General features: G+C 51.4%; 3 protein-coding genes across 7 annotated transcripts in view; 2 read left to right on the forward strand and 1 right to left on the reverse strand.

The window, feature by feature from the left end:
* AAK1 (AP2 associated kinase 1) overlaps positions 1–5,180 on the reverse strand; it is a 56,157-nt gene extending 50,977 nt beyond the window's left edge. For all 5 annotated transcript variants that reach the window (XM_074559130.1, XM_074559129.1, XM_074559128.1 and 2 more), the window contains exon 1: positions 5,018–5,180. In XM_074559130.1, the coding sequence (XP_074415231.1) occupies positions 5,018–5,180 (163 nt within the window). The remainder of the gene's footprint in view (positions 1–5,017) is intronic.
* On the forward strand, positions 5,178–6,159 carry LOC141731897 (uncharacterized). The gene is made up of 2 exons (XM_074559136.1): positions 5,178–5,306; positions 5,394–6,159. Exons 1-2 carry the CDS (start codon positions 5,179–5,181, stop codon positions 6,037–6,039), a joined length of 774 nt encoding a protein of 257 aa, XP_074415237.1. The 5' UTR covers position 5,178; the 3' UTR covers positions 6,040–6,159.
* An 8,659-nt stretch (positions 6,160–14,818) lies between these two features.
* On the forward strand, positions 14,819–24,859 carry ANXA4 (annexin A4). The gene is made up of 13 exons (XM_074559160.1): positions 14,819–14,969; positions 17,313–17,366; positions 18,292–18,367; positions 18,827–18,921; positions 19,180–19,293; positions 19,427–19,517; positions 20,216–20,295; positions 21,123–21,179; positions 21,578–21,671; positions 22,135–22,230; positions 22,662–22,720; positions 23,476–23,598; positions 23,849–24,859. The coding sequence occupies exons 2-13, from the start codon at positions 17,364–17,366 to the stop codon at positions 23,906–23,908; spliced, it is 948 nt and encodes a 315-aa protein (XP_074415261.1). The 5' UTR covers positions 14,819–14,969; positions 17,313–17,363; the 3' UTR covers positions 23,909–24,859.
* The last annotated feature ends 347 nt before the right edge of the window (positions 24,860–25,206 follow it).

Raw genomic sequence — 25,206 nt, forward strand, 5'->3', positions numbered from 1 at the left:
TTGTGACTGTCCAGAGAAGCAGCACCAGCCCTGCAGCTGGCACGCTGCCTTCCCCACGGGCACAGCCTCAGCCTGCCCAAATAATCTACCCTGAATAAAGTCACCTTCAAGGGAAGCACTCCCAGCCCTGCCCAAGTGTGCAGCACCCAGCCAGGGCTGACCCCTCATTAGCCATGATTAATGCAGGTGGGTCAGCCTGGAAGGCAAGAAGTGCTAAATCCAGAGTGGATTCCAGCTTGTCTTCAGCACATTTGTAACTTCCCACCTGCTCTCCTCGAGCTGCTGACAAGCACAAAGGGGAGAAGGCCAGTGCCACAATAAAAACACTATGCATGTGCAACCAGAGGTTAGCAGCCTTTAAAACTACCAGAACACTTCTGCAAGGCTCCAGGTGGAGTTAAACCATGTACCACCCCCCGGCAGAATCCCCAAACTAGGCTTTCTTACACTGACAGCTTCATAGCAGGAGTGCTGGAACAGAAACTCTGCTGGTTTCACAGGGAAGCTCCTTCCCGGGACGGTGACTGGCTGGGGCAGCACTGCCTTTAAAGCAGCTTTAGCTGCCACAGCTGCTCCATAAGGAACCAGCCCCACAGGCACAACCCAGACCCCTTCTGTGACAGCCTGCACAAAGCTCATGGGCCGGGCCAGACCAGGCCAGTCTGACACACTTAAATCCACTAACACCTGCTTTTCCTCCCTGATTACATCTCAGGACACAGCACACACTGTCCCAGCAAAAGCTGTGCTGCTAAAAGCACCAAAACACTTTGGATACCTCAGCATTTAGCAAAGAACTCCCCTGGGATCCTTCACAAGTTCCCCTGGTTCTACTCTCAGAAAAACAGACTGCTGGAACACAGAATCAAACAGCCTACCTGGCAGAGCAGAGTGCAGAGTACATGTTCTGCCCCACAAGAAACAGGGAAAAAATTAAAAATAAGAATCACGTGTGCCATTCCGAGAGGAGAAACAGTTTAATTCCTAATCCAAATGTCCCTGGTCAGCTGATTAGCAGCTGGCCCTTGCTGAAGCTGGAAAGCAGTAACTCACAAAATACACTTCAAAGCAATGTCCCGAACCCAGCCACACTGGAACTGGGTTGAGGATCACATAAATCTGCAAAACGTTCCTCAGATGGGGTTTGCTTTAAAGTGAAGTCATTTCAGAGGAAGCTCGTGTGTCTTCAGTGGCTTCAGGTTATGGTGCTGCAGGGAAGGAGGTGCCAAGGGAGGGCAGGGGCCAGCAGAAAGCCTCTGCCCTGGGCACCCGAGGGCACAGGCTGGGCACTCATGGCTCTGCCAGCTGCTTCCCACCTGCACTGCCCTGCAGCTCTGAGCAAAGTCAGGATGGATCCACAACATCCCTCTTTTCAAAACACAGGAAAAACACAGCTGGCAAACGTAGGATGGTTCTGTGTCTCTGGACTGGTTTGTAATACCAACCATTAAATGCTTTCAGATCAACACTAGCTACAGCACACAGGCATGTACCTGAAAAACTCCAGTGAGATATCCAACAATTATCAAACCCAAATCGCTTACTTAGACTTCAACTTACTTGAAGGGGAAAAGACCTTCAAAAAAGTACAATTTTAAAAGCAACTTTTCACAGAGCTGCAGAAACTCAGCCTGCACTTTTTGCTAGAAGCAGAGCAAGACAAACAAAACCCTGCTCAAACACGTGCCCCATGGATGTTTACACACCTTGGGTCAGCTCAGCACTCTCACAACACTGAGCACAGAGTCACACAAACCACAGAGGCCCCCAAAAATGGGACACTGGGGCAATCCCCGACCTGGTTTAGCTCACCCGTGCCTTGTGGGACTTTGCCACACACACAGCTCTCCCAAACTCCTCATTTATGGCAACATCCTTCTCAGTGTTCCTGCTGCTTGGATCCCCATCAGCGGGACACCAACCTCCCCAGAGCTCCAGCATGGGGTTCTGTTGTTTTGGGTTTTCCCCTACACACAGGCAGAAACAAAGAGCAGTATCTGATTTGGTCCAACGCTGTTTTGGTTTATTTTCAGAAAGAAAACAGCAAGACAGCAGCCTGACTCAGCTCCACACTGCAAGAGCCCCTGGGTGTTCATTTCAGCTCTGTGAAACACCACTCACCCCAAAACCAGTCACAACAGCCCTGAGCCCATACTGGGGCACTGTGTAACTAAACCTGGCCCTGCAGACCCCCAGCACTGCCCTCCCACCACAGATAATCCCTGTGCAAACTCTGGGGGCAATTGTCCAACAGCTTATTTGTGCTTTTATGTGGATTAGAGCAGGAGAGCTACAAGGACCCAACCAGGAACCGCCTATTGCAACACCCTGTTTGTAAAACCCCACTGATTCACCGTGTCCCAACACCACAACCAACCCCTCAAATTCCTTCTGCATTATTTCCATCTCCTTCCTCCCAAAAGGAGGGGATGCTCCTCCCTGCCAGGCAGGCAATATCCAGACAGAACTCTTTTTCAGGGGAGTTAAACCATGCAGGTTTAGCAGCAGCAGGTATTTTGGGGATCTACACAAGAGCCCAGAGGCACGTGGAGCCATTTGGCACCTGGCACAGGCAGTGCTGCAGCCAGGGCACGCTCCCCACCAGCAGGGTTGCTCAGCAGAATTCAGGGTGACCAGGCACAGCTCTGACAGGCACAGCCACATCCCAGCACTTCCATTCCAAAACTTCTGCTTCAACACCATTCATCACTTCATTGCTTCTCTCTTTTAAGGCACTTTTACATCTCGTTTTTTTCATGTTTCACAGGCTGCACCTAAACTCAGCCCTCCCCACTCCCTGCTAAAGCCATTGGGATGAGAGGTCCTTCCTCCCCAGACAGGATACTCCTCCTACAGAGTGCTTCCCAGGGGACTTTTCCTTTCAGCACAAACAGCCAGGAGCTGCCTCCTCAGCACTGCTGAAGCACCACTGCAGCTACAGAGAGGTTTTCCAGCCCAGTTCCAGGCGTCAGGAGTGCAGGGACTGGGCTGCCCACGAGCTCCCCAGGTCCCCAGCTGAGTCAGGGAGAAAAGGCTGCTCACCAGCACACCCAGAGCCACGCTGCTCCCCTGCACAAAAACCAGCAGGACAACCTGCAAACCAGCACACGGCCTTGCTCGTGCCCCTTGGAGGCTCGGCTCTGCACACACAAGGATTTCACACTGTCCCACCGTAGCTCCCAGTAGCTCCAGTACCCATCCTGCCCCCAGCAGCAGCTCCAGGCCTCCAGAGCAAGGTGCCTGACCAGAGGGAGGTGCAGGATCCCCTCCCAGCTCCAGGCTGTTTCCAAGGCCATGGAAAAATGGTTCCTGACAAGCCACTCACACCTGGAGTGTCCACCTTTCCCTGCAGCTAAATCCTCCAAAAAGCAGGGCTAGGAGAATGCAGGGCCGGGAGAAAGCAGGGCCCAGGAGACAAAGCAGGGCCAAGGACAAAGCAGGGGAGGCACCTGGGCAGCACCTTCCAGCAGAGCTCCCTCTGCCTCACTGTGCCACAGCGCTCAGCCTGCACGCACGAACCCAGAGCTGCATCCCACAGACAGGAACCAGGAGGTGCAGGGACAGCCCCCCGAAGCAGCAGCTCCCCCAGGACAGGGAGGCAGGGAAGGGAAGCTCTTCCCCCCCAGGCAATCTGTGCTCCCACCTCCACCTCTGCAGCAGCAGCAGGAGAGCCCGGTGACACACGGCTCCTCTTCCCGGGGCAGAACCTGCCAGCACATTACTCATCAGCAAAAAAAGCCTCTGCCTTCCCGTGCTACCAGGATGAGGCCATCCTGCATTAAAGGGAGACTGACAGCTTCTCAAGTTGAGCTCATGTAGGTCCTCAGCTCCCAGGGCCAAAAGGGCCTTGGAAATACCAGCCCAGGCAAACCTACAGTGCAAATTTCAAAGGAAAAAAAAAATCACTATAGTTGCTAGGTAAAAGCCTGGCTTCAGTGCTCCTCTCAGCAGAACACATCAGAACCCAAGTCTGAAAAACAGCCACAGACCTATTTTCTTGCACACCGCGGTGAATTCTTACAAATCTGAACACAGGCAGCGTACACAGAGTCCCTTTTCCATTTTAGGGCTCTTTCTGTAAAAGCCAACACAGGTCCTCCCACTCAGCTCTCTCCCAGCAGCTCTGCTCTCCCTCGCCATCAAAACAAAACACTGCTTGGACTAAATCTGCCCAGGATGCTGCGCAGGAGGCACCAGGAGCAGGTCTAAAGAGGCCAACACCTCTCTGAAGGTCGAGGCTAAGGTTACCAGGCAGAGCTGTTCAGGAGGCTCCCTGCAGCCCCAACAAACGAAATGTAAAATGATAGTTGGAGCAGCAGAGCTGGTTACAATTAAACAAATGCCACCACCAGCTTGCTGCACTGCAAGGCCTGCACACGTCATGAGTTCTGTAACCCCCAGGATTCATTTTTAGGTCTCTAACTGTTTTATTTGGGGGGGAAAAAAAAAAAGAAAAAAGGCAATTGGGATCACCGCTTCGCCTTGCAGACATCCCACACACAGAGAAATCCCTCATCCCAGGTCACAGCCAGTCCTGCTCAGCCTACCTATGTGCATAACAAGGAATTTACTCCAGTGTTTTAATCCTCTCTGCTTGAGGTGGGAAACGAGGTAACAGCTGAAGAAAGTTTAAGAGCGAAGGACACCGCTTTCTTTATTTACAGCACCTTGTTCTGCACCAAAATATATGACAAATTTGGTTTGGGTGTTTCTTTTGGTTTTTTTAACTCCCACTATAGAAGTAAGAAACAATTAACTTCTGAATATCCCCAAATTCCTAAAGCATTAAAAAAAAAACTAACTCTGCCAAATCCACACTGGATTTACAGATGGGAACACCACACACATCAGCCTGCAGACACCACGGGACTGCAATTCTGCCAAGGACAATGAAATATTCAGCAATCTGGGGGTCAAGGAGCAGGCCGGGTGCCCGGGACAGCCCAAGGCCTCCCTTCCAGCCTGGGGAGGGAAAAGCCGCATCCACGGAGCGCTCGGAACGGCACCGGGACCTCACCTTCCGCCAGCACCTCGTCCACGGTGACCTGGTGCCGGCCGATGCTGAAGACCCGGCCGATGTAGCCGCTGCCGGGGCCGCTGCTGCCGCCGCCGCCGCCGCTGCTGCCCGCCCCGGGCCCGGAGCCGCCCTGCTCGCGGCGAGAGTCGAAGAACTTCTTCATGTCTCAGGAGGCGGCGGTGGGGCCGCGGGGCGATGCCGGTGTCGGTGCCGAGCCCTGCGGCTCCTGCCGCGGCCGAGGGGGGCCGGCCTGGCGGGGCCGAGCCGCGCTGTCCCCCGGGGATCACACCTGCAAAAGCAGCGGGGATAACGGGCCTGCGGCGTCACCCCCGCGGGCCCCGCCGCGAGCCCGGCCCGCAGCGACCCTGCCCGGTACCTCGCAGAGGGCGGCGGGAGCCTCCATGCGCCCCGCGGGGCCGGCCTGCGCAGCCCCGGCGGGTCACGGCGGGGGCCGCCTGCCGGCAGGGCCCGGGGCCCGCATCGCTGCCTGGCGGCGTCACCGGCGACCACCGAGCGCGTCAGGGACACGGACAGGGACCGACCCCGCCGCCGCCGCCCCCCGCCGGCCCCATCCGACCAGGAAATGGGCCGTCACAGGAAGTCCCGGCTGCCGTCGGGAGCGCCGCCCCCGCGCCTCCGCCAGCGGCAGGGCCCGGCCCCGCCGCCCCGGGCTGTCCCGTCCCGTCCCGTCCCGCAGTGCCCTGTCCCGGGATGTCGCGTCCCGGGATGTCCCGTCCCGCAGCCCCCGGAGCGCCCCACGGTGCGGCACAAGGGGGAGCGGGGGCTCGGCGCGATGGCGGCGCCGCGCGCGGCACGCTGGGGACGGTAGTTCCCCGTGGCCGGCGGAAGGGGGGCCATGCGGCGGTGGGGACTACAAGTCCCGGCATACCGCGCGGCTCCGGCCGACAGGGGGCGCTGTGCCGCGGGGCCCGGGCCGGGGTCGCCCCTCGGACCGGCCGGGACCGGAGGCTGCCCCGGGACAGCGGACGGGGCCTGGAGGCTCCGTGTCCTCCTCGCCCTGAGGGATGAGTGCAGAAATCCTGTCCGTGGGGAACCACGGCCCACATTAGGGTGTGCATGGTGACGGGTATTTATGTTTATCTTTGAAGTAATGCGCTAAAGTCGATGTTTTTATGATATAACAATAAAAGGCCACTGCTGTGATATCTTGGGATTAACCTGAAGCACCAGGCTTATCTTCACACAAGCTCTGCTAGCGCCTGCATTCAGAGCTCAGAAAAAATCCTTAAAGCAGAGATATCCCAAGCCCTTAAAACATCTTTAGTGTTTTACAGCTGGTTTTGTACAACCTGTGCCTTGGATTTGCTGTGGAATTACAGCTCCCTCCTCCTTCCTGCCTGGCACGATGCTCCTCAGGGGCACTGCAGCTCCTCCAGAGCCCAAAGCCATGGGGTCAGGCTTTGGAAAGGTTTAGTTGAGCTCAGATCTTGGGAAGCTCAGTTTAAATGCACTTTGCATTCTTCTCAGCACTTTTTCCTTAGAAATCGGGAGATTCTCCCTGCCTTTGGCATCCAGAGCAGCCAACTCCTCACGCACTATTGAAGGCTGGATTTCAGACAGCAGAGGGAAATGTTAAAATGGCAAAATTTGTTTTTTTCCAGAATGAAGAAGCACCAGAATACAAAACCCAAGCAGCACTTGGCTGCCAAATGAATACCTCCATGACAGCACCACTCTTCTTCCTCCCCTCTGACTGGGATGGAAGAGGAAACCAAAGCATGGTCCCATTTCCCCAATGACCATTATTTCCTGTATTATGGTAATAACTACAGCCATCCTTCTCCAGCCCCTGTCCCCAGGGTAGGCCAGGCCTGGCTGCTTTGGGGTGACAAAAATAAACATTATCCTTCACACAGCCCTTGGCCTGGCTTTGGTCATGGGCTTCCAGCAATGCCAGCGAGATTGGATCAGCCTGTTGTAAATGGCTCTAATTGGGTTTTTCCTCTCAGTGTTTGAAGGCTTTTAAGATGCATATGACTCTGAGAACAGGCAGGTAAAATTGCTGGTGGCAACATTTAGCAATACACAGATGCACAGATCTGACAGCACGTCACTACACTTGTTTTTCTGCTGAGCCACTGTGCCTCTTCACTGTGGATAATGCTGCGTATCTTCCACCATCCTCATCCTCAGCAGGTCTTAAAGGTATGGGCCCCAAAGTCCTCTTCTGACCACCTTCAGCCACCCATAATTTGTAGGGTGGCTGCTGGCTGCCCCTCATTTCCAAGTACAGCCCCAGTGCACGCAGCTGGAGCTGCAGTGATTGCAGCCAGCACACGTGTGCAAACAGCCCTTTTTCATTTGCAGCCTTCAATCTGCATGAAACATGCTTGGCTGTGCTTTGGGGCTCTGTGATGAATTAACTGCCAGAGCTCAGTACAGAAGGTTCACGTGCCCTTTGGAATAAATACGAGCTGAGTAAAGTCTCAGTTGCTTCTGTCCATTATTTTAAATTATTTTTTAAATTTCTCTAACCTGTGAAAATCCCCAGGCATCTCTCAAGCCAGGTAAAACACCCAGGGCAAAAACTGGGCCCCGTCACTGGGGATTTCTGGGGACTCTGCAGAACTGAACCATTTCCAAGGAAATTGGGCATCTCCGTAGAGTACAGGGAAATGAGTCATTTCCAAGTAAAGAAGATAAAAGCCACTGCATGCAGAGAGCTGCAGATGCACTGCTGAGCCTCCTCCCTGGCTCTGAGGGCTTTTTTTAAGCGTACCTGCAGTGCAGTGCAGGCAGTGTCAGACCCACGCGCGCCGGGGGCTCTGATGCTCAGCCCACGCACTCAAACCCCACCATGGCCATTCTGGGGAGCAAAAGCACAAAAAGCAGGAGCCGTGCCCGGCTGCAGACGCTGAGCATAAATAAATATTCCTTATTCCAGGCTGCTGCAATCCCAGTGACCTTCAGAGGGATCAGGGGGAGCTGAGCCCCAAAGGGAAAAAGGGGACACAGCACACGCAGGGCCTGGTGCCTCTCCCGTGCCACAGCCGCTCCAGGCCTGCTGTGCTGCAGAGAGGAGCCTCTGACTAATGCACTCAATCCCAAACGCTGCATTTTAAGCTGCTGAAATCCCATGACGCAAGGTTTAAAATATCCCAGCGCGGTCGGCGGAGCTGCTTCCCTGCGCCTTGCCTGCCCCATCCCCGCTCCTCCTGCGCCGCTCAGAAAATGCACTCAAATCCCCAGGAAGAAGCACATTCCTACAGCTGCATCCCTCTCCATCAAACTTTCCGGACAGCTCAGCGTTTTCTAAATAAGAGCGCAGGCCTGGGCAGGGATCCTGCGGCCCCAAAGGCGAGGCCGCACTGGCCCCTTCTGGAGAGCTCGGGAGCGGCAGCGATGGAGAGCGGAGCTGGCACGGCTTCTCCGGAATCCGCCGTAATAATGAGGTTTAATCAGGCCCCAGTGCTTATCTTGATAAGGATGCTGCGAGAGCCCTTTTTACGCAGTGATGGGGGTTACTGTTTCAAAGTACGGGAGGGGATATTCAGATTAGATATAAGAAAGGGATTGTGCCCTGTGAGGGGGATGAGGGCCTGGCACAGGGTGCCCAGAGCAGCTGGGGTGTTGTAATCTTCACTGCAGCTTTGTTCTTCCCTCTCTGCTGGGGCTCTTCTCCATTCTCTGTGGCACAGTCCTTCCTGTCTTCTCAGGGGCTCCTCCTGGGCTCTTGACCCACCCCTATTTATCTCAGTTACCTTCACGAGCTACAGCTGCTGCCCAACTAAGGACCCTGCAGCTGCAGCTCGTTTGGAGCAACTCGGACCCACACAGATCTTACAATACAACATATATTCAGGCCTCCACATTTCCCCCTTTTCTTTTAACAATAATACAATTATAATACACATATTCTACAGTCCCAGCTCTCAGGCTGCCACAGCTCTCGGCTGTCCGGGGGATTCCATACCTTCTTTTGATGTTTGGTTGTGCTTTCTTCATCACGTCGGGGTCACCAGTTGTTGTAATCTTCGCTGCAGCTTTGTTCTTCCCTCTCTGCTGGGGCTCTTCTCCATTCTCTGTGGCACAGTCCTTCCTGTCTTCTCAGGGGCTCCTCCTGGGCTCTTGACCCACCCCTATTTATCTCAGTTACCTTCACGAGCTACAGCTGCTGCCCAGCTAAGGACCCTGCAGCTGCAGCTCGTTTGGAGCAACTCGGACCCACACAGATCCCACAATACAACATATATTCAGGCCCCCACATTTTCCCCCCTTTTCTTTTAACAATTATACAATTATAATATGCATACAGTCCCAGCTCTCAGGCTGCCACAGCTCTCAGCTGTCTTAGATACACACACAGAATATATACATATCCCTATACAGTCCCAGCTCTCAGGCTGCCACAGCTCTCGGCTGTCTTTAGATGTTCCAAGGCTCTTTTCCTTAAAGGCCATATTCTTACAGCTTTCTGCTGCTACAGCTCCTTAATTCAAAGGCCATATTATATTCTGCAGTCCCAGCTCTCAGGCTGCCACAGCTCTCAGCTGTCCTATCTTCTATAGTCCCAGCTCTCTGGCTGATATTCCAAAGTCCCAGCTCTCAGGCTGCCACAGCTCTCGGCTGTCCGGGGGATTCCATACCTTCTTGTGATGTTTGGCTGTGCGTTCTTCATCACGTCGGGGTCACCAGTTGTTGTAATCTTCACTGCAGCTTTGTTCTTCCCTCTCTGCTGGGGCTCTTCTCCATTCTCTGCAGCTCAGTCCTTCCTGTCTTCTCAGGGGCTCCTCCTGGGCTCTTGACCCACCCCTATTTATCTCAGTTACCTTCACGAGCTACAGCTGCTGCCCAGCTAAGGACCCTGCAGCTGCAGCTCGTTTGGAGCAACTCGGACCCACACAGATCCCACAATACAACATATATTCAGGCCCCCACACTGGGGCTGCCCCTGGATCCCTGGAAATGCCCAAACCCAGGCTGGACAGGGCTTGGAGCAGCCTGGGACAGTGGAAGATGTTCCTGCCCATGGAGATTTGAACTTTAAGGTCCTTCCCGACCCAATGCATTCCACAGTCCTATGTCTCTTTAAATATACATTCACTGCAAAAAACTCTGTTAAGCTTCTCACCAGCAAGGAATAGAGCCACTGTTCTATCCTCTCTCTGCCTGTGATTTTCTGGATTTCAAGGATTTCTTCCCAAGGGCGCAGTAGTGGCCCCCAAACACCATTAGTATGACCAGAAAAACCATCACTGGTCTCCATCACCCCCAGGAAAAGGTCAGTTCTCAAGCACACTATCATGGAGCTGGGCTTTACTGGGTAAAGCCCAAAACTCAGACCTATATTTCACATGTTAGGAACTGGAAGCTTCCAGTTCCTTGGTGCTCCTGTTTGCCCCTGCAGGACAGACATCCTCAGTGGCTCCGGCAATGGCTCTGCTCCCTGTGGCTGGAATCCTCCATCCCCAGCAGTGGCACTCCCACAGATAATGGGGCCGGTTGAGCTCTGCAGGCTGCCACCCGTGGGATGCAGCGGCCTGGACTGACCCTGTGTGCACTGGTGGGACACAGCCCTGTGCCCCTCCAGGAGCAGGATTTGCACCACAACATCCTCTGTCCCTTAAAGCAGCTGCTGCCGCACGGAGGGAGGTTTGCGGGCTGGGTTCTCCCTGAGAAGGGATTTATCTGCTGTGTTAGGGTCCTGTTGGGGCTCCTCCTGCCCCGAGGTGCCTCACCCGGCTCTGCCCACACCCTTTGCTCACTTCTGTTTAAGTGCAGGGTCAGGAAAAGTCGTCCTGAGCTGGGCAGTCATGGCTCTGCTTGCATCCCCTAGAGCTGGGTCATGGCCAAATTACAGAGCAGCTAAGTGAGATTAAACTACGTGGAGGCAGATATTAATTAAGAAGAAAAAGTGAAAGCTACTCATTTCCCCCTTCAGAACGATATGTATGCTAATTAAAGCAAACATTCGTTAAGCCCCCTCCCTCTCTGGAGGGTTTTGCTGACTCCTGCTCCCCTTTGGGCCGCAGGGAGCCAGCGAAGCCCTCAGAGCGCCCATGGCCTGCACTGCTTGCATTCCCTGCTGTTTATAGCTTCGGTGGTGAAAAGCAAACAGCAGCCTGGGCCCGTGGCCAAGCGCAGCCTCCAGTTTCTCCGTGGGAGAAAGGCAGAGTGGGTGGGCACCTCCGAGGCAGTGTCAGCACAGCATATGCTGGGGGACAGCACTGTGCAGAGCCCCCCGGCACTGAGATGCTGCTGGAGCTGTCAGTGAGGAGCTGGGAGAGAGCTGGGATCCCCCGGTGTGCCTGCAGAACAGAGCATCCCCACCCTGAGAACCTGCTGATGGAAGCACACTTGAGAGGGAATTGGACTCCTGGCTGTCTCATCCCTGTATCGCTGTCTCCCCTTACAGCTCATTGTCTCAGCCTTGTCCAAGTGGTCTCTTGTTTTAAAGGCATCTTGGCTTACAGTTCTCTCAAATCAGTTCTGCCCCCCAGCTCCTTCTTGGCCGTGTGTGACATTTATGTTTATGTAATCCACCCAGAGAGCCTTTGCCTCGCATAGCAGTGCTGGTATGCTGTGCTCAGGGTTCTAAATCCTGCCTGGATTGCTAAAAGGGAGAGGGCTGCGCATTCCCCTGATAATGCTGAGTGCACAAGCCGCGTTTCTAGTGGTTATGGAGAGTTAAGAACACTCCAGTTTCTTGTGTGGGTTGGAATAGTTCAGTTTTCCCACTCAAATAAGCACTGCTCACCTAGGCCTGGGAGTGTTTCATCTTCCTTCCTCTCTTTGTGTTAAGAGGGCTCTGCTGCAATCATGGATCAACAGCTCCAGGCTGCCTCTTCCTGAGGCCTTCCCCAAAACACCTCTTCCCAAAACACCTCAGGTTTGTGGCTGTTTCACCTTCCATGAGTGGGTAAGGACACCCTGGCTCTAAGGGTCAGAAGTGCCCCTGGATGTCTGTAGTTCACTTTGGGACTATTGTGATATTAACACACGGGATGGGAATTCACCCTCTTACAAGCACACAGGACTCGGTGCTTTGGAAAAGCAAGGGCTGGTTTTCAGCCTCCACCCTGCCTTCGGGCACTGCTGCTATGGAGACAGCACTCGCTGAGCCACAGCATCCAACACACTCCCACAGCGCTTGTGCAACCCTTCCACAACCCCGTTTTCAGGGGCTGCTTGCACGCTGCCAGTGCTCAGGTATGAAAATGAGCATTTCCCTTGCGAACCTCCCAAAAACACCAGTTTAATCCCAAAGGGCCAAGTTCTGACCCTCCCTTGGTGAATGACTTCATTGGTGTCAGAATTTGGAGCTCAGTGAGTGAGGTGAGGCTGCTCCTCTAGAGCCAGTGCAGGTACCTGCTGATGAAAGGGCACACTGAAATCTCTCCTCCTAGCACAAGGCTCCTTGCTCTCTGAGATGCAAATTTAAAAGGTCAGGTCCTTCAGGCAAAAACAAACGCTGTCATTTTCTGGAGGTTCAGCTCTGTTCTCATTGTGGGACTGAGGAAATACCCCTACCTAAAGGGCTGCTGCTTGAGCCCAAGTTATTTACTTCATGCACACTGCCCTCCCTGCTTTTCTGTGACCTTTAATTTTCATTATTAGGTCTTTTGTAGTTGGGGGAACAGCAGGATGGAATGGGAATGGAAAGCATGTGTGTAACTGAGTAAAGTCTGGGGGGTCGAGAGCTTTAAACCAAGGCTGGTTAAAATAATTGGCAGCACAAATGAAGCATCTGTGAGCAGAAGAGCAACGTGCTCTGTCACTGCACTGAGGGGGACTGCGGGCTTGTCCCCTGCTGTCCCTCTTTTGATGCAAGCTCAGCCAGTGATATCGTTCAGCTGGAGGTACTGGAGAATAACCATAGCCTTTCCACCCTTTCAGAGATAAGACAAAGCTGAAAGCTGAGCAGACCCTGCACAAAGGACCCCTGGAGAGACAAAGCTTTGTCACCTGAACCTGGTCTAGGAAAATACAGCAACAGCCCTTCGCCTTCCTGGAGGGAGCAGCTCCTGGAGCAAGGTACAACAGGGTTCCTTAAACCCCCTGTGTGTTCCATCCACCCTCCAGAGAAGCTCAGACACTCTCAGCGTGCTCAGAAGCTTCTGTGCCTCTTTGTTTTCCTTTCTGGTCCAAATATTCGTGACTGAATCGGATGGCTCTGGAGCCAGCACCCATAACCAGCCATGATTCCGGGGAACTCGGCTGTGTGATGTGTCAGGATCTGGCTGCTGAATGGAATTCGCTTACACGACTAACCCCAGGTGGCCAAAAACGTCCACACAAACGCTTTGTACCTTCAAATATTCCTCCTACTTGGCGCCTCTCCCAGGGGGAAAGAAAAGGTTAAACTGTGAAAATAATGAATGGGAGGATTGCTGCAATATTTAGCTAATTTGTAAAGAAAATTAATAACTCGTGGTGTTGAATAATTACTATTGCATAGACCAGTGATTGCAGTGACAGAGCCTCCCAGTCCTGGGGGCTGAAGAGACTGGGAAGCAAACAGAAGGATGAAAATACACAGGCTAAAAAAATCCCTGGCAATGCAAGATGGAGAAACACAGCAATTCTGCTGGGGGATTAAAACGGGCCCAAAGCAGGGACTGCTGACGTGAGAGAAAGGGCTGAGAATGGAAACTTTCACAGATGTAGGAAAGAGAAAAGTTTCTCCTTAGCAACAGTTTATGTGTGCTGGTCCACGCTGGATCCTGGTCAGGGTCAGGCGCCAGGTTCTGCAAGGAAAGAGGCTCTGCAGTGCAAAAGGAGAGGGCTTGAGGCTTGAGCCTGGCTTTTCTGCTCCCCTGGTCCATCCCCGTGCATCAGCAGTAGGTGCTGGGCTCCCTGGAGCTGTTTTGGGAGCAGGAGCTGCAATAAATAACCCACACAGACATGCTCACTGAGGCACAGCCTGCCCACATCCAGGCTGCTAAATTTAGGTTCCTTCCAGCAGAGGAGCATGGGCAGAGAGGCACAGGGATGAGACAGGGCTGTCCTGTGAGCTGGAAAAAACCCGTGATAATAACAGCCCGTTGGGCATCACAGGAGACCAAAGGTGCTGAGGATAAACACTTGAAAACAAATGTCTTCTATTGCAAGGCTGATTTCCCTGTGTCAGCCCTGTGATCATGTCCATGGCTGACCCTGGAAGGTAAAACTGAAGTCCCTTTGCCTGCAGGGTTTTGGCTTGAGGGCACTGCCATTTGTGGGGCAAAATGAACAATCGCTATGCAAAGAACCATCCTAACTGAAATCGCGGCCGTTTGCAGTGCAGAGTTCCTAGACAAGGGGTGAGGATGCTGAAGAGCCAGAGAGGCGCTGTGTGAGCACGATACAGATCAGGAATCCCCACAAACAACACCGGGGGAGGAACAGGACTTGTTGATGGAGGGTTTTGCTGCCCGTGTGCCCCATGCTGGAGCTCCCTCCGTGTAACCCCTAAATGCAGTTTGGGGTTACATCCCAAATGTGTAATGTGAATGAGGCATCCCGGGAGTTTCTCCCTGCCCTGGATCACAGCCCAGCGCTCAGGGATGGGCAGGGCAGGGCTGGAGCTCCCTCCGTGTAACCCCAAAAGTGCATTTTGGGGGTTTACATCCCAAATGTGTAATGTGACTGAGGCTTCCCGGCTGCTTCTCCGTGCCCTGGATCACAGCCCAGCGCTCAGGGATGGGCAGTTTGGGGTTACATCCCAAATGTGTAATGTGAATGAGCCTTCCCGGGAGCTTCTCCCTTCTCTGGATCACAGCCCAGCGCTCAGGGATGGGCAGTTTGGGGTTACATCCCAAATGTGTAATGTGACTGAGGCTCCCCGGGAGCTTCTCCCTGCCCTGGATCACAGCCCGGCGCTCAGGGATGGGCAGGGCAGGGCTGGAGCTCCCTCACGTCACCTCCGCGTGTCGCCAGGGCGGGGACTTCGCCACCCGGGACAGCCACCAGAGCTCTGCCCGTGTGTGCCAGGCAGCCGCAGGGACAGCAGGTGAGTGCCAGGCGTCCCCCTTGGCACGGCGGTGCCCGGGAAGGTGCCAATGCCCCTTCGCAGCGGGCACTGACGGCATCGCACCGGGCAGGGCGATGCCAGCGGGGCCAGGGCAGCCCGGACCGGGCTGGGCAAGGGCAGTTTGGGATGGAGGAGGCGCTGACCTTCCCCGGGCACAGCGGGTGCGGGTTTGGTTCCTGTTTGGTGCCAGGGCTGGCCCGTCCTGGCCGCTGCAGTGCCGAGGGCATGGCAGGGGCGCACAGGCTGAATGGGGCTCACCAAGCTGTAAGAATCGTGCTTTATTCCTCCTGAGGGCCGTGGCCAGATAAAGGTCACTGTGTGGGAGGCTCTGGGGTGCCTCAGCTGTCTCGGGCTCGGGGCAGATCCTTTGCTGGGGTCAGAGCCTGCGGCGAGCCCAGCCCAGCCCGGGCACAGCCTGGGCACAGCCCGGGCACAGCCCGGGCACAGCCGGGAGCGCAGCCCGTGCCCATCCCGCACGCAGTCCCAGCACGCAGCCGTGCCCATCCCGCACACCGAACAGCAGGCAAGGACCGAGCTCTGGAAAAGCTGACCCGGCCCTGGGTGTGGGTTGTGCTCGGGTAAACGCGCACCCAATACAGGAACTCGTCTGGCAGGTCCGCGGTTTGCCCGGCAAGGAGAAGGGTCGCAGAGCGGTGGGTTTCCGTGCAGAGCCGAGGTGGAGGACTGGCAATGCTGAGAGCTCAAACTGGGAGGGGAAAAGCTCTGTGTTTATATCCTGTTGGAACTTTCCTTGGTGGTTCCTGCGTGTGTGCTCCAAACATAGCCAGGAAAACCTGACTGTGTGCAAGCCTAAACTTGAACTGGCCAGCACATGTAATAGTGTCAGCGCTTACCTGATAAATCAGGTTTATTCAGCTTTTAGAGGATGTTTGATATGGACCTAAAACTGACTGTTTAGCTGATAAAGCCTGCCAGGAAAAGACCATCCATGGAAAAAAACAAATCGAGTAATGGGAGGGATGCCTCCTACGCTTGCACTCTGTCACCTGGGCACAGTGTTTGGAGCTTGTTCTCTGCCAGCTTTATTGAACCAGGCCTTTATTCTGGGGTGAAGCAAATAACATCAGGACCACAGCACAGGCTGGCTGGCGCTTGCATGCACAGTTTAATTCTCCAAAGCACAGAGTGAATATTGTTCCTGTCCTGGAGCTGTTTTTCCCCGACTGAGCTGCACACCAGGAATTGTGTTAAGCTGCTGAGAAAATCTGCTGAGCAATTCCCTCTCTCTGCTTGCCAAAGGGTGGCTTAGGGGAGTTTCATTCATCTAAAGCCCCAGCACGAGGGGTTACAGCCTGGCTGGGCTCTCCCACCTGTAACCTCAGTGCTCATCTCGCACAGAAATGCACCAGGAGCAAACCAGCGCTCTCAGATTGAGCAGTGCTTTGCTCTGCTGCCTTCCCAGTGCTCTGCTCTTTCAATTCCCAGGATGAAGAAATCAGGCTTGCAGTCAATATTCAGTGTGGTGTTTCTGCTGCTAATGGATGTTGTGAGGGGATTCTCCCTGAGTGCAGTGCATGCAGCCTCTCCTCATGGTTTGGTTTCCTTCTGCCAGCTCAGAATTTCCCTGCTTCCCTTTCCCTTCCCACTGACCTTTATTTTGCCCTCTAATTGTCTTGATCAACCAGCCTGCCTGATATTCCTGCTTCTGTGTGCAGACCAGCTCCATCACAAAAACAGCAGTGAAATTTGGAGCCTATCTGACAAATTGGCTTTTTACTTCTGTAGAAAGATTAGAGAAGAGCAAAGATGACTTTTCTGAGGTCTAGGTCATACTGTGATGACTGGGATTTATGATCAGATGAAAGGAGGCAAACTCAGCACTAATAATTGCTGTATGTGGGTATCTCTTTGAGTCTGCCTTTCCCAACTCCTCTGCTGGGATGCTGGGATGAGCTTGGCTTGTGGGGAAGTGAACCTTGGGCATGACGTGTGGGGAAGTGAACCTTGTCCGGTACGTGGCGCCCTGTCAGGGGATCAGGGACTCAGGAAAATTTGGGTGTGTTCATGCAAAGGCTCTCTGACTGCCAACAGAATTGTGAACTAATAACCCTGGGCAGATGGCAAGGAAGCTTTGGGGGTTTTGGAGGGTTTTGTCAGTTAAAACTACAGCCTTTGCCCAGCACAAAGCAGGGCTGGACACTCAGGGAAGCTGCCCTGGGTGTTCACTTGTGCTGCTCAATCCTGCTTTATTCCTCAAAGAATTGGATGGTTATTTAACCAGCCCCATTAACCTTCGAGGGAAGGTGTACTCTATTAATAATTTGCTAGAAAACTAACACTCCCTGTGTTTTATTATTGCAGCTGTCAGTGCCCTGGACACAGACAACAACAGATTGAGCAGATCTGGGCAGGATGGTGAGTGAGAGTGTTTGCTGTGCCAGGCTGTGCCAAGCCTTTGCCCTGGCCTGATAAACGTGGGGAGTGGAGCTCAGATAAGGACACAGCAGGAAGAACCTGTCACTGTCTGTCCCTTCATGGGGCTGGATTTATCACTTCTTTCTGCTTCCTCATTGCAGAGGAGAATAGCCCGCACATACAGGCTTTTTGCCTTTGGGGAGTTAATGGGAAACCAGATCAGATATTCAAATAATTCAAAGAACATTAATTTCTCCAGATAAAGTTCCTAGGCCAAGCCCCATGCAGACAGACCTGGAACACTTCCAGGGACAGGAAAACACTTTTCTGCCCATTGAATGTTAAATGGTACTTTTACCACTGATGATTTTCTTGGGAACATAAAGAGCTTGGCAAGAAAAGTGTATTTCCCCAGAAATTGCAATGGACCAGGGGCAGGAGAAACCTGTTTGTGAAGCACCATTTGGGGTGAAACACTGCACTTCCTGGTGTGTTATTTAACAGAATGATGGCCTTTGACTGCTCTTAGAGAAGTCAGGAATGGGGCTTTGCTGGGAAGCTTCTTCTGTGATTTACATGGAAAACTGCTGGGAAGAAGCTGGACTGAACAGAGATGTCTGCAGTGTGCCCTTATTTAGCTGGAAAACAGATGCTGCATGGGCAGACACATTAAGACATTTTCTCCTTTCAGTTGTTAGCTTATTTCTTATGTGCCTGGGAATCCTTCTGGAACAAACCATTTCATTTTTGGAATGGATGGAACCTGGTATAAAATCAGTTATGTTTGGAGGGCAGACTTTACTTGCTGTCACTTTCCAAAAGAGATGATTGCATCTTTTGAATTGTCTGTTTTTAAAATTCAGCTCTATTCTGTGAATGTCTCCCTTTGTGACCGCTTTTCATAACTCCTCTCCTTTGGCTTTAGGCAACAGTCAAGGGTGTCTCATCTTTCAGTGCTGAGCAAGAAGCACAGGCTCTAAGGAAGGCCATGAAGGGGCTTGGTAAGTTGTCTCCCTCCACTGTTAAACCTTCTTTTTTAGCTCTGCTGGTTGGGAAGGTTTTTACTGGTGTTAAACCTTCTCTTTTAGCTCTTCTGGCTGGGAAGATTTTTACGGGTGTTAAACCTTTTTTAGCTCTGCTGGTTGGGAAGGTTTTTACTGGTGGTTTTTTGGAGGGGAAGTTCAGCCATTTGCATCACCTCACTGCCTTGTGAGGGAATTGGGCAGCTTGAACCCCACTGGAAATCCAAACCTTGGCCATAAAACATCTTTGGTCAAGGTTTTGTTTTCTGTGTCTGTGGTGTGGCGCTGCTGGGCTGAGATCACACACTCGTGCACACATCAGAGCCAGGTTGTGCAGGGATGTGTGTAAGGTTGTGTGCCCATTGCACACCCAATGGCACACACAGGCCTCTGGTCCTGCTGCGAGCAGCCTGACTGGTTTGCTGTGGTTCCTTCCAGGCACGGATGAAGATGCCATCATTGAGACCTTGACCAAGCTGAACGTTTCCCAGCGCCAGCAAGTTCTGATCACCTATAAAAGCACTATTGGCAGGGTAGGTGCTCTTCAGAGAGCAGTGCTGTGCCTCTCATTGGGAGATGGGGACTTCTGGGGTTGTACCACCTGGGTGAAATGTGAAGAACATCCCAGTCTCCACAAAAGTATGATTGGCACTGAGCACAAGCTTTCCTGGGCCAAGATTTTTTTGTTCTTGTTCACTTCAGAGTAACTGTTCATACCAAAGAAACTATTGAACGAGTTCTTCCTCTTCTCAAAGGCTGCATCTTTTTCTCCTTTCTTCTCTGATTTCTAGGATTTGATTGATGACTTGAAGTCTGAGCTGAGTGGGAATTTTGAAAGGGTGATCATTGGTTTGATGACTCCTACCACCATGTATGACGTGCATGAACTGAGGAGGGCTCTAAAGGTTTGGAAATCCCTTTTTGTGTTGCATGACTTATGGTCAATTCAGTATGCAATGGCATAATTGTATATTAATTATTAATTTCTTATTAAACAAGAGTCCTGGCTGTGACAGTGTTGTCTCTGTGATTCCCTAGGGAGCAGGGACAGATGAAGGCTGCCTGATTGAAATCCTGGCGTCTCGCACCAACGCCGAGATCCGGCACATCAATGAGAACTACAAAATCCGTACGTAGCCCGCTCTGCAATTCCTCACTGGCTCCAAAGCCACCCCTGTGTGTGCAGGGGGGTGGGGAGAGGCAGGAGAAGGGTCTGTCAGCACCAGGGACTACAATTACACAATTACAATTAGAAATTGAGTTGGTGTAATGGGGTGGGGTGGTTATGTCTGTCAGATGGATCCACATCTATCCATGGTGGATCTTTTACCAATTTTATCCTGGCTGTGCTTCTGAGTTTTGCCCTGCACCACTCCATGTGATTGATGCCTGGATTGCTGTGATGAAAGCCAGGAAGGGCCAGGGCACCCTGGCTTGTCCTAGTCACAGTGTGGCCAGCAGGACATGCCTGTCCCCCTCCCAGTGCTGCACTGCTGAGGCAATTCAAATCCTGGGACGGTTTAGGATATTAGAAAATGTTAGGATATTTGAAAAGGTTAGGATAGTTGGGATATCAGAGAAAGGTTCTATACCCAGAGGGTGGCTGGGCACTGGAACAGGCTCCCTGGAACAGTGGTACAGCAGCAATCCTGATGGAGCTCAGGGAGTGTTTGGCCAATGTTCTTGGGTGCGTGGTGGATGGTTCTGTGCAGGCCCAGGAGCTGGACATGGTGATGCTGGTGGGTGCCTTCCCAGGCAGCGAATCCTGCGTTCTGTGTATTCTGTGGGCTGTCAGTGACAGCTGTGCCCTGTGTGTGTGCTCTGCAGAGTATGGGTCCACCCTGGAGGACGACATCGTCTCTGACACCTCGTCCCTGTTCCGCAGGGTGCTCGTGTCCCTGGCCACGGTGAGTCCAGGCAGGGCAGCAGCGGGGTGAGCACCTGCTGCACATCCCTCACTCGTTTCTTATCTCAAAGTTTGCATACTCACAAAGCCTGCTGTCAGGCTTTGAGAATTTTCTGTAAATCCATTTCCCGCAGAGGTGCTTCAGGCTGGCTGCTTTTCACTTCCCTTGCATTTCGCCTTGCCAGCTTCTGCAGGGAGAGCGGCCTCGCTCTGCCATGCCTGAATGTGGAGAAATGGCTGCATGACAGAGGTCACGTAGACATTCGCTTGTCAGTTGATTAGGAGCTGAGAAAGTATTGAATATCGTTAGTTTGAGTTTTTGCACTTGTAAGATAGTGTGTCTTTGAGTTTAGTTGAGTATGATAACAAGTAGACAGAGAGACGTGAGAAATAAAGAATGTAAGCTTAAAAGAATGAAGAAGAGTTGATAGTGTAGTTTAACCAATAGATCGCTTAGTTTACAGAATATTCATAAGTTTATTATTTGCTGTATAAGTGTCAGATGCTCTCTTCAACAAACAGAACTTGCTTATCACTCATATTGAGTGTCCGAGTCTCCCCTCACCGACAAATGGCTCATCCCCAACAAAAGCCTCATTCTGCAACACCTTAATGCCATTTGCTCTTTTTAATAAAGTGGATGGCTGCTAGTTTCAAAAGAAAGAACAAGCACATCTGAATCATGTTTTGCTGTATTTGTGACCCATTACTCAACGTTAAGAATCCCATTATGCATCTCCAATAACTGGGTTTGAACGGACAATTTGCAGGACTTACTTCCATTAGCTGCTCTGTTGAAATGAGTTTTTCATCCTTGTATTACTGCAGGGTAACAGAGATGAGGGAACATTCGTGGATGAGGCCCTTGCTCAACAAGATGCTCAGGTGTGTAGCAATCTGCTTCCTGGCAAGAGCTGTCTGGGTTTGTGTGTGTGATGTGTGGTGAGTCCCTGCTGTTTGCAGACCTCTTTTTCTCAAGGCCGATGAGTAAACCTGGAGTTGTGCTGGTCAGCAGTGCCCCAGGTGAAGGCTTGATTGGGAATTAGGAAATGTTTTTCCCCCATAGGAGTTGTCCAGCTCTGGCACAGGCTGTCCAGGCAGGGGTGGTGTCCCCATCCCTGAGGGGACTCAACAGCCACGTGAATGTGGCACTTGGGGACATGAGTCAGTGTGAACTCAATGACCTCAGAGGGCTTTTCCAGCCCAAATGGTTCTATGAAGCAAAAATCTCGTTATACACACCTGGTGTTCTCAGTTATCCCCACTTGGTTCCTGTCTTGCAGGTGCTGTATGAAGCTGGGGAGAAGAAATGGGGAACAGATGAGGTGAAGTTCTTGTCCATCCTCTGCACAAGGAACAGGTGCCACCTGCTCAGAGGTAGGGCCTCTCTGGTGTCCTGGGCTTTTTCCCTGCTTTGAGGACAGTATTTTGTAGGAGCTTTGTACTTCTTCATTAACTGGTTGTGATCCCTTCCTGAGACAAGAGATATTCTCAGGGCCGGTTGATTCAAAATGGGAGTTCAGTAAAACACCCATCCAATTTCCTCCAGCCTGTGAATTGGAGATAATGAAGTGTGACTCCCATGGGACAGAGCTAAACATGGAAAATGTCTGCATTAAAAAGCAGTTCTGGAAAATCCTTGCAGCAGTGGTAGGCTAATTATCAAGACAGCTGATAATTAAAATGAATTGTTTCTGGGGGGCAGCCCTGATTTAGCACAGTGTCGTGGTAATGGTGCAGTGTTTGTGCAGGCTGTGAGGAGCTTGATCTTGCAAAGTGACCCTCGGGGGGCACACACTGCAGCGGCTCACTGGGCTCTGTTATCCAACTCTTCCTCCAGTTTTTGATGTGTACAGAGTGATTGCTAATAAGGACATCACAGACAGCATTAAATCCGAGATGTCAGGAGACCTTGAGGATGCTTTGTTAGCTGTGGGTGAGTTCCCTGCTTCTAATCTTTGTCTACAAACTAATTAAATAATTAACGACACTGTCTCTTGCCCTGGCTGTTTGCACAGCTTCAGGAGGCACGTTCTTTCTCATTGTTTTACAAGGCACAGTGTTTTAATCTTTGCAGATGCAAAGACCTGGTTAGAAGGCTCTGTGCTTTATATTTCTCTGCCAAGGGATGCTTTGGCAGATGGCATTTGCTGTGTGCAAGCCTTAAAGCCTTAAAAATATTTTATTGCTGTGCACTGGGCATGGAGACATCAATTGACAGCAGGTCACTGACTCTGGATGTCTGCACTGTGCTTGTTGAGTTGCACTTTTACAGAATAATGTCTGCACTGAGAAAGTGCTGGAAGGGAAGAATTTATCCTTCAGTGTTTATTGGTTTTAATTATCTTGTTCTTGTCTCCCTTACAGTAAAGTGCATGAGGAACAAACCTGCTTATTTTGCTGAAAGGTTGTACAAATCCATGAAGGTAAAGAGATTTTGCTATTTTCCCCCCCTGCCTCTCCATGCTTAAGTCAATAGCATGACAGCAATTAGAGAAAAAGAAACGGCGTTAATTGAGGGGGGAAAAGGAAAGAAATCTGAGGTTTTCTGTGGAGTTATTTCCTTCAGGAAGCTCATAGGCTTTTAGTGGAGCTCTTTTCTTCAGGAGGCTCAGAGATTTTTAGTGGAGCTCTTTTCTTCAGGATGGTCAGAGATTTTCTATGGAGCTCTTTTCTTCAGGATGCTCAGAGGTTTTCTGTGGAGCTCTTTTCCTTCAGGAAGCTCAGAGGTTTTTAGTGGAGCTCTTTTCCTTCAGGATGGTCAGAGGTTTTCTGTGGAGCTCTTTTCCTTCAGGATGGTCAGAGATTTTTAGTGGAGCTCTTTTCTTCAGGATGGTCAGAGATTTTCTATGGAGCTCTTTTCTTCAGGATGCTCAGAGGTTTTCTGTGGAGCTCTTTTCCTTCAGGAAGCTCAGAGGTTTTTAGTGGAGCTCTTTTCCTTCAGGATGGTCAGAGGTTTTCTGTGGAGCTCTTTTCCTTCAGGATGGTCAGAGATTTTTAGTGGAGCTCTTTTCCTTCAGGAAGCTCTGAGGTTTTTAGTGGAGCTCTTTTCCCTTGGGAAGCTCCGAGCTGGTGATGGATGCCTGCATTAATGTCAGGAGGGGATTGCAGGGAAGGCCAAGGCTCGGTGCCTGTCCCTGTGTGTCCCTGCGTGTCCCCAGCTGCTGCTGTGTCCCCGCAGGGCCTGGGCACTGATGACAGCACGCTGATCCGGGTGATGGTGTCCCGTGCTGAGATAGACATGCTCTACATCAGGAGGGAGTTCCTGGCCACGTATGGAAAATCACTCCACTCCTTCATCAAGGTGAGCTCGGAGGCTTGCACGCACCTGGGTTTGCTGAGCAGCACCAAGGAGACCCTCAAAACAGCATTTGGATATTTTAGAGGAGGTGGAATTGAGGAGACTTTACATTAATGTACTGAAAACCTCCCTGAATGTTCTTGGTTGTTGTCAAAGAGGACACGAACACTGCAATAAGCCGTTGATGCTGAAGGGAATCCTGCCTTCCACGGAGCTGCAAAACTAACGGTGTTCCTTTTTCTGCTCTCTCTAGGGAGACTGCTCAGGGGACTACAGGAAGGTTCTGCTCAGGCTGTGTGGTGGGGAGGACTAAGGCGGCCTGGGGAACCTGCTGGGTCATGGCAAGCAGCTGATCATAGAATGGTTTAGGTTCTTAAAAGACCTTTAAGATCATCGAGCCCAATCATGATAAAGATTTCTTTCTTTTTTTTTTTTTTTTCTTTTTTCTCCCAAATGCCTTATTAATTACTGTGATTATTGACTTAGGTTAGTTCATGTTCTGGTTAGGTAGTGGCCATTCTGGCTGACCCTTTTGATACACTTTTATGCTTGGAACACCCATTTGCCTCCTAACTGGGCTGGCGAAGCCCAGCTTACACAGAATGCTGTAACCAAAGGTATAAAAGCTGTGTCCTGAGCAGCTGCCCCTCTGCTGTTGTGCTCACCAGCAAAATGCACCAACTAAAGCAAACCTGAGAGTGAGAGGCTGCACAGGGAAAAGCCAGCCTCAATGGAGACTGCAGAACATGGGTCTGCTCCAGTTGTTCAGTAGAATTAAAACACAAAGAAACCAAATGTCTAAAATACAAACGTGTTTACATATTAACCTGCCTCTGTTAGTGTGGAGCATTAACAGCCTGGCTGTGCTGTGTGTATATGTTGCCTGTAAGTGGGGAATTGTCACTGGTGACATGAGGAAAACCTTGTTCTGCCCTGGATAGAGCAGTCCTGTGTTTTTTGGTCTGTCTGCTGGATCATGGGAGTATAAATAATTATACTGCAGTGGGTGGGTTTCAGTGCCTTGGGTCTGGCTGGGTTTCAGAGCATTGGAAAATGAATAAAGAATTTGTTTCTGTATTTCCCATTGCGATGGTGTGTTCTGGGGGGGGACACAGCAAGAACTCGTTTTGTCCAGAGATCCTGGATGGGGAGTGGCTGCAGCGCTGCTTTTTATGCTGATTCATCCACATTCTTTTAGTCTTTGTATCCTTTTCCTCCTGTAAGGACTATACAACACATAAACTCAATCTTTGTCTCTTCTTTATCTTCTGGTTTCTGGAAATTGTCCTTTCATTCATGCATTCTACACTCCAGATGTCCAACCTCAACAATTAAGTTTCTTTCCCAGGCTTTGCTCATTGAACTACATCAGTAAGTTTCAGTAAGTTCCCCAAGCTTTCTACTAAAGCAGCTTATGGGAACTTTGCTAAACTTGCTGGCTGGGAGTAATTTAAGAATAAAGCTAGATATAGATATAGAAATAGATATAGATATAGATATAGATTAGATATATAGATAGATATAGATATAGATATAGATATAGATATAGATATAGATATAGATATAGATTAGATACAGATATATAGATATAGATATAGATAATGTAGTGCT

The sequence above is a fragment of the Zonotrichia albicollis genome, chromosome 26, assembly GCF_047830755.1.
Source record: "Zonotrichia albicollis isolate bZonAlb1 chromosome 26, bZonAlb1.hap1, whole genome shotgun sequence".
Classification (NCBI taxonomy): Eukaryota; Metazoa; Chordata; class Aves; order Passeriformes; family Passerellidae; genus Zonotrichia; species Zonotrichia albicollis.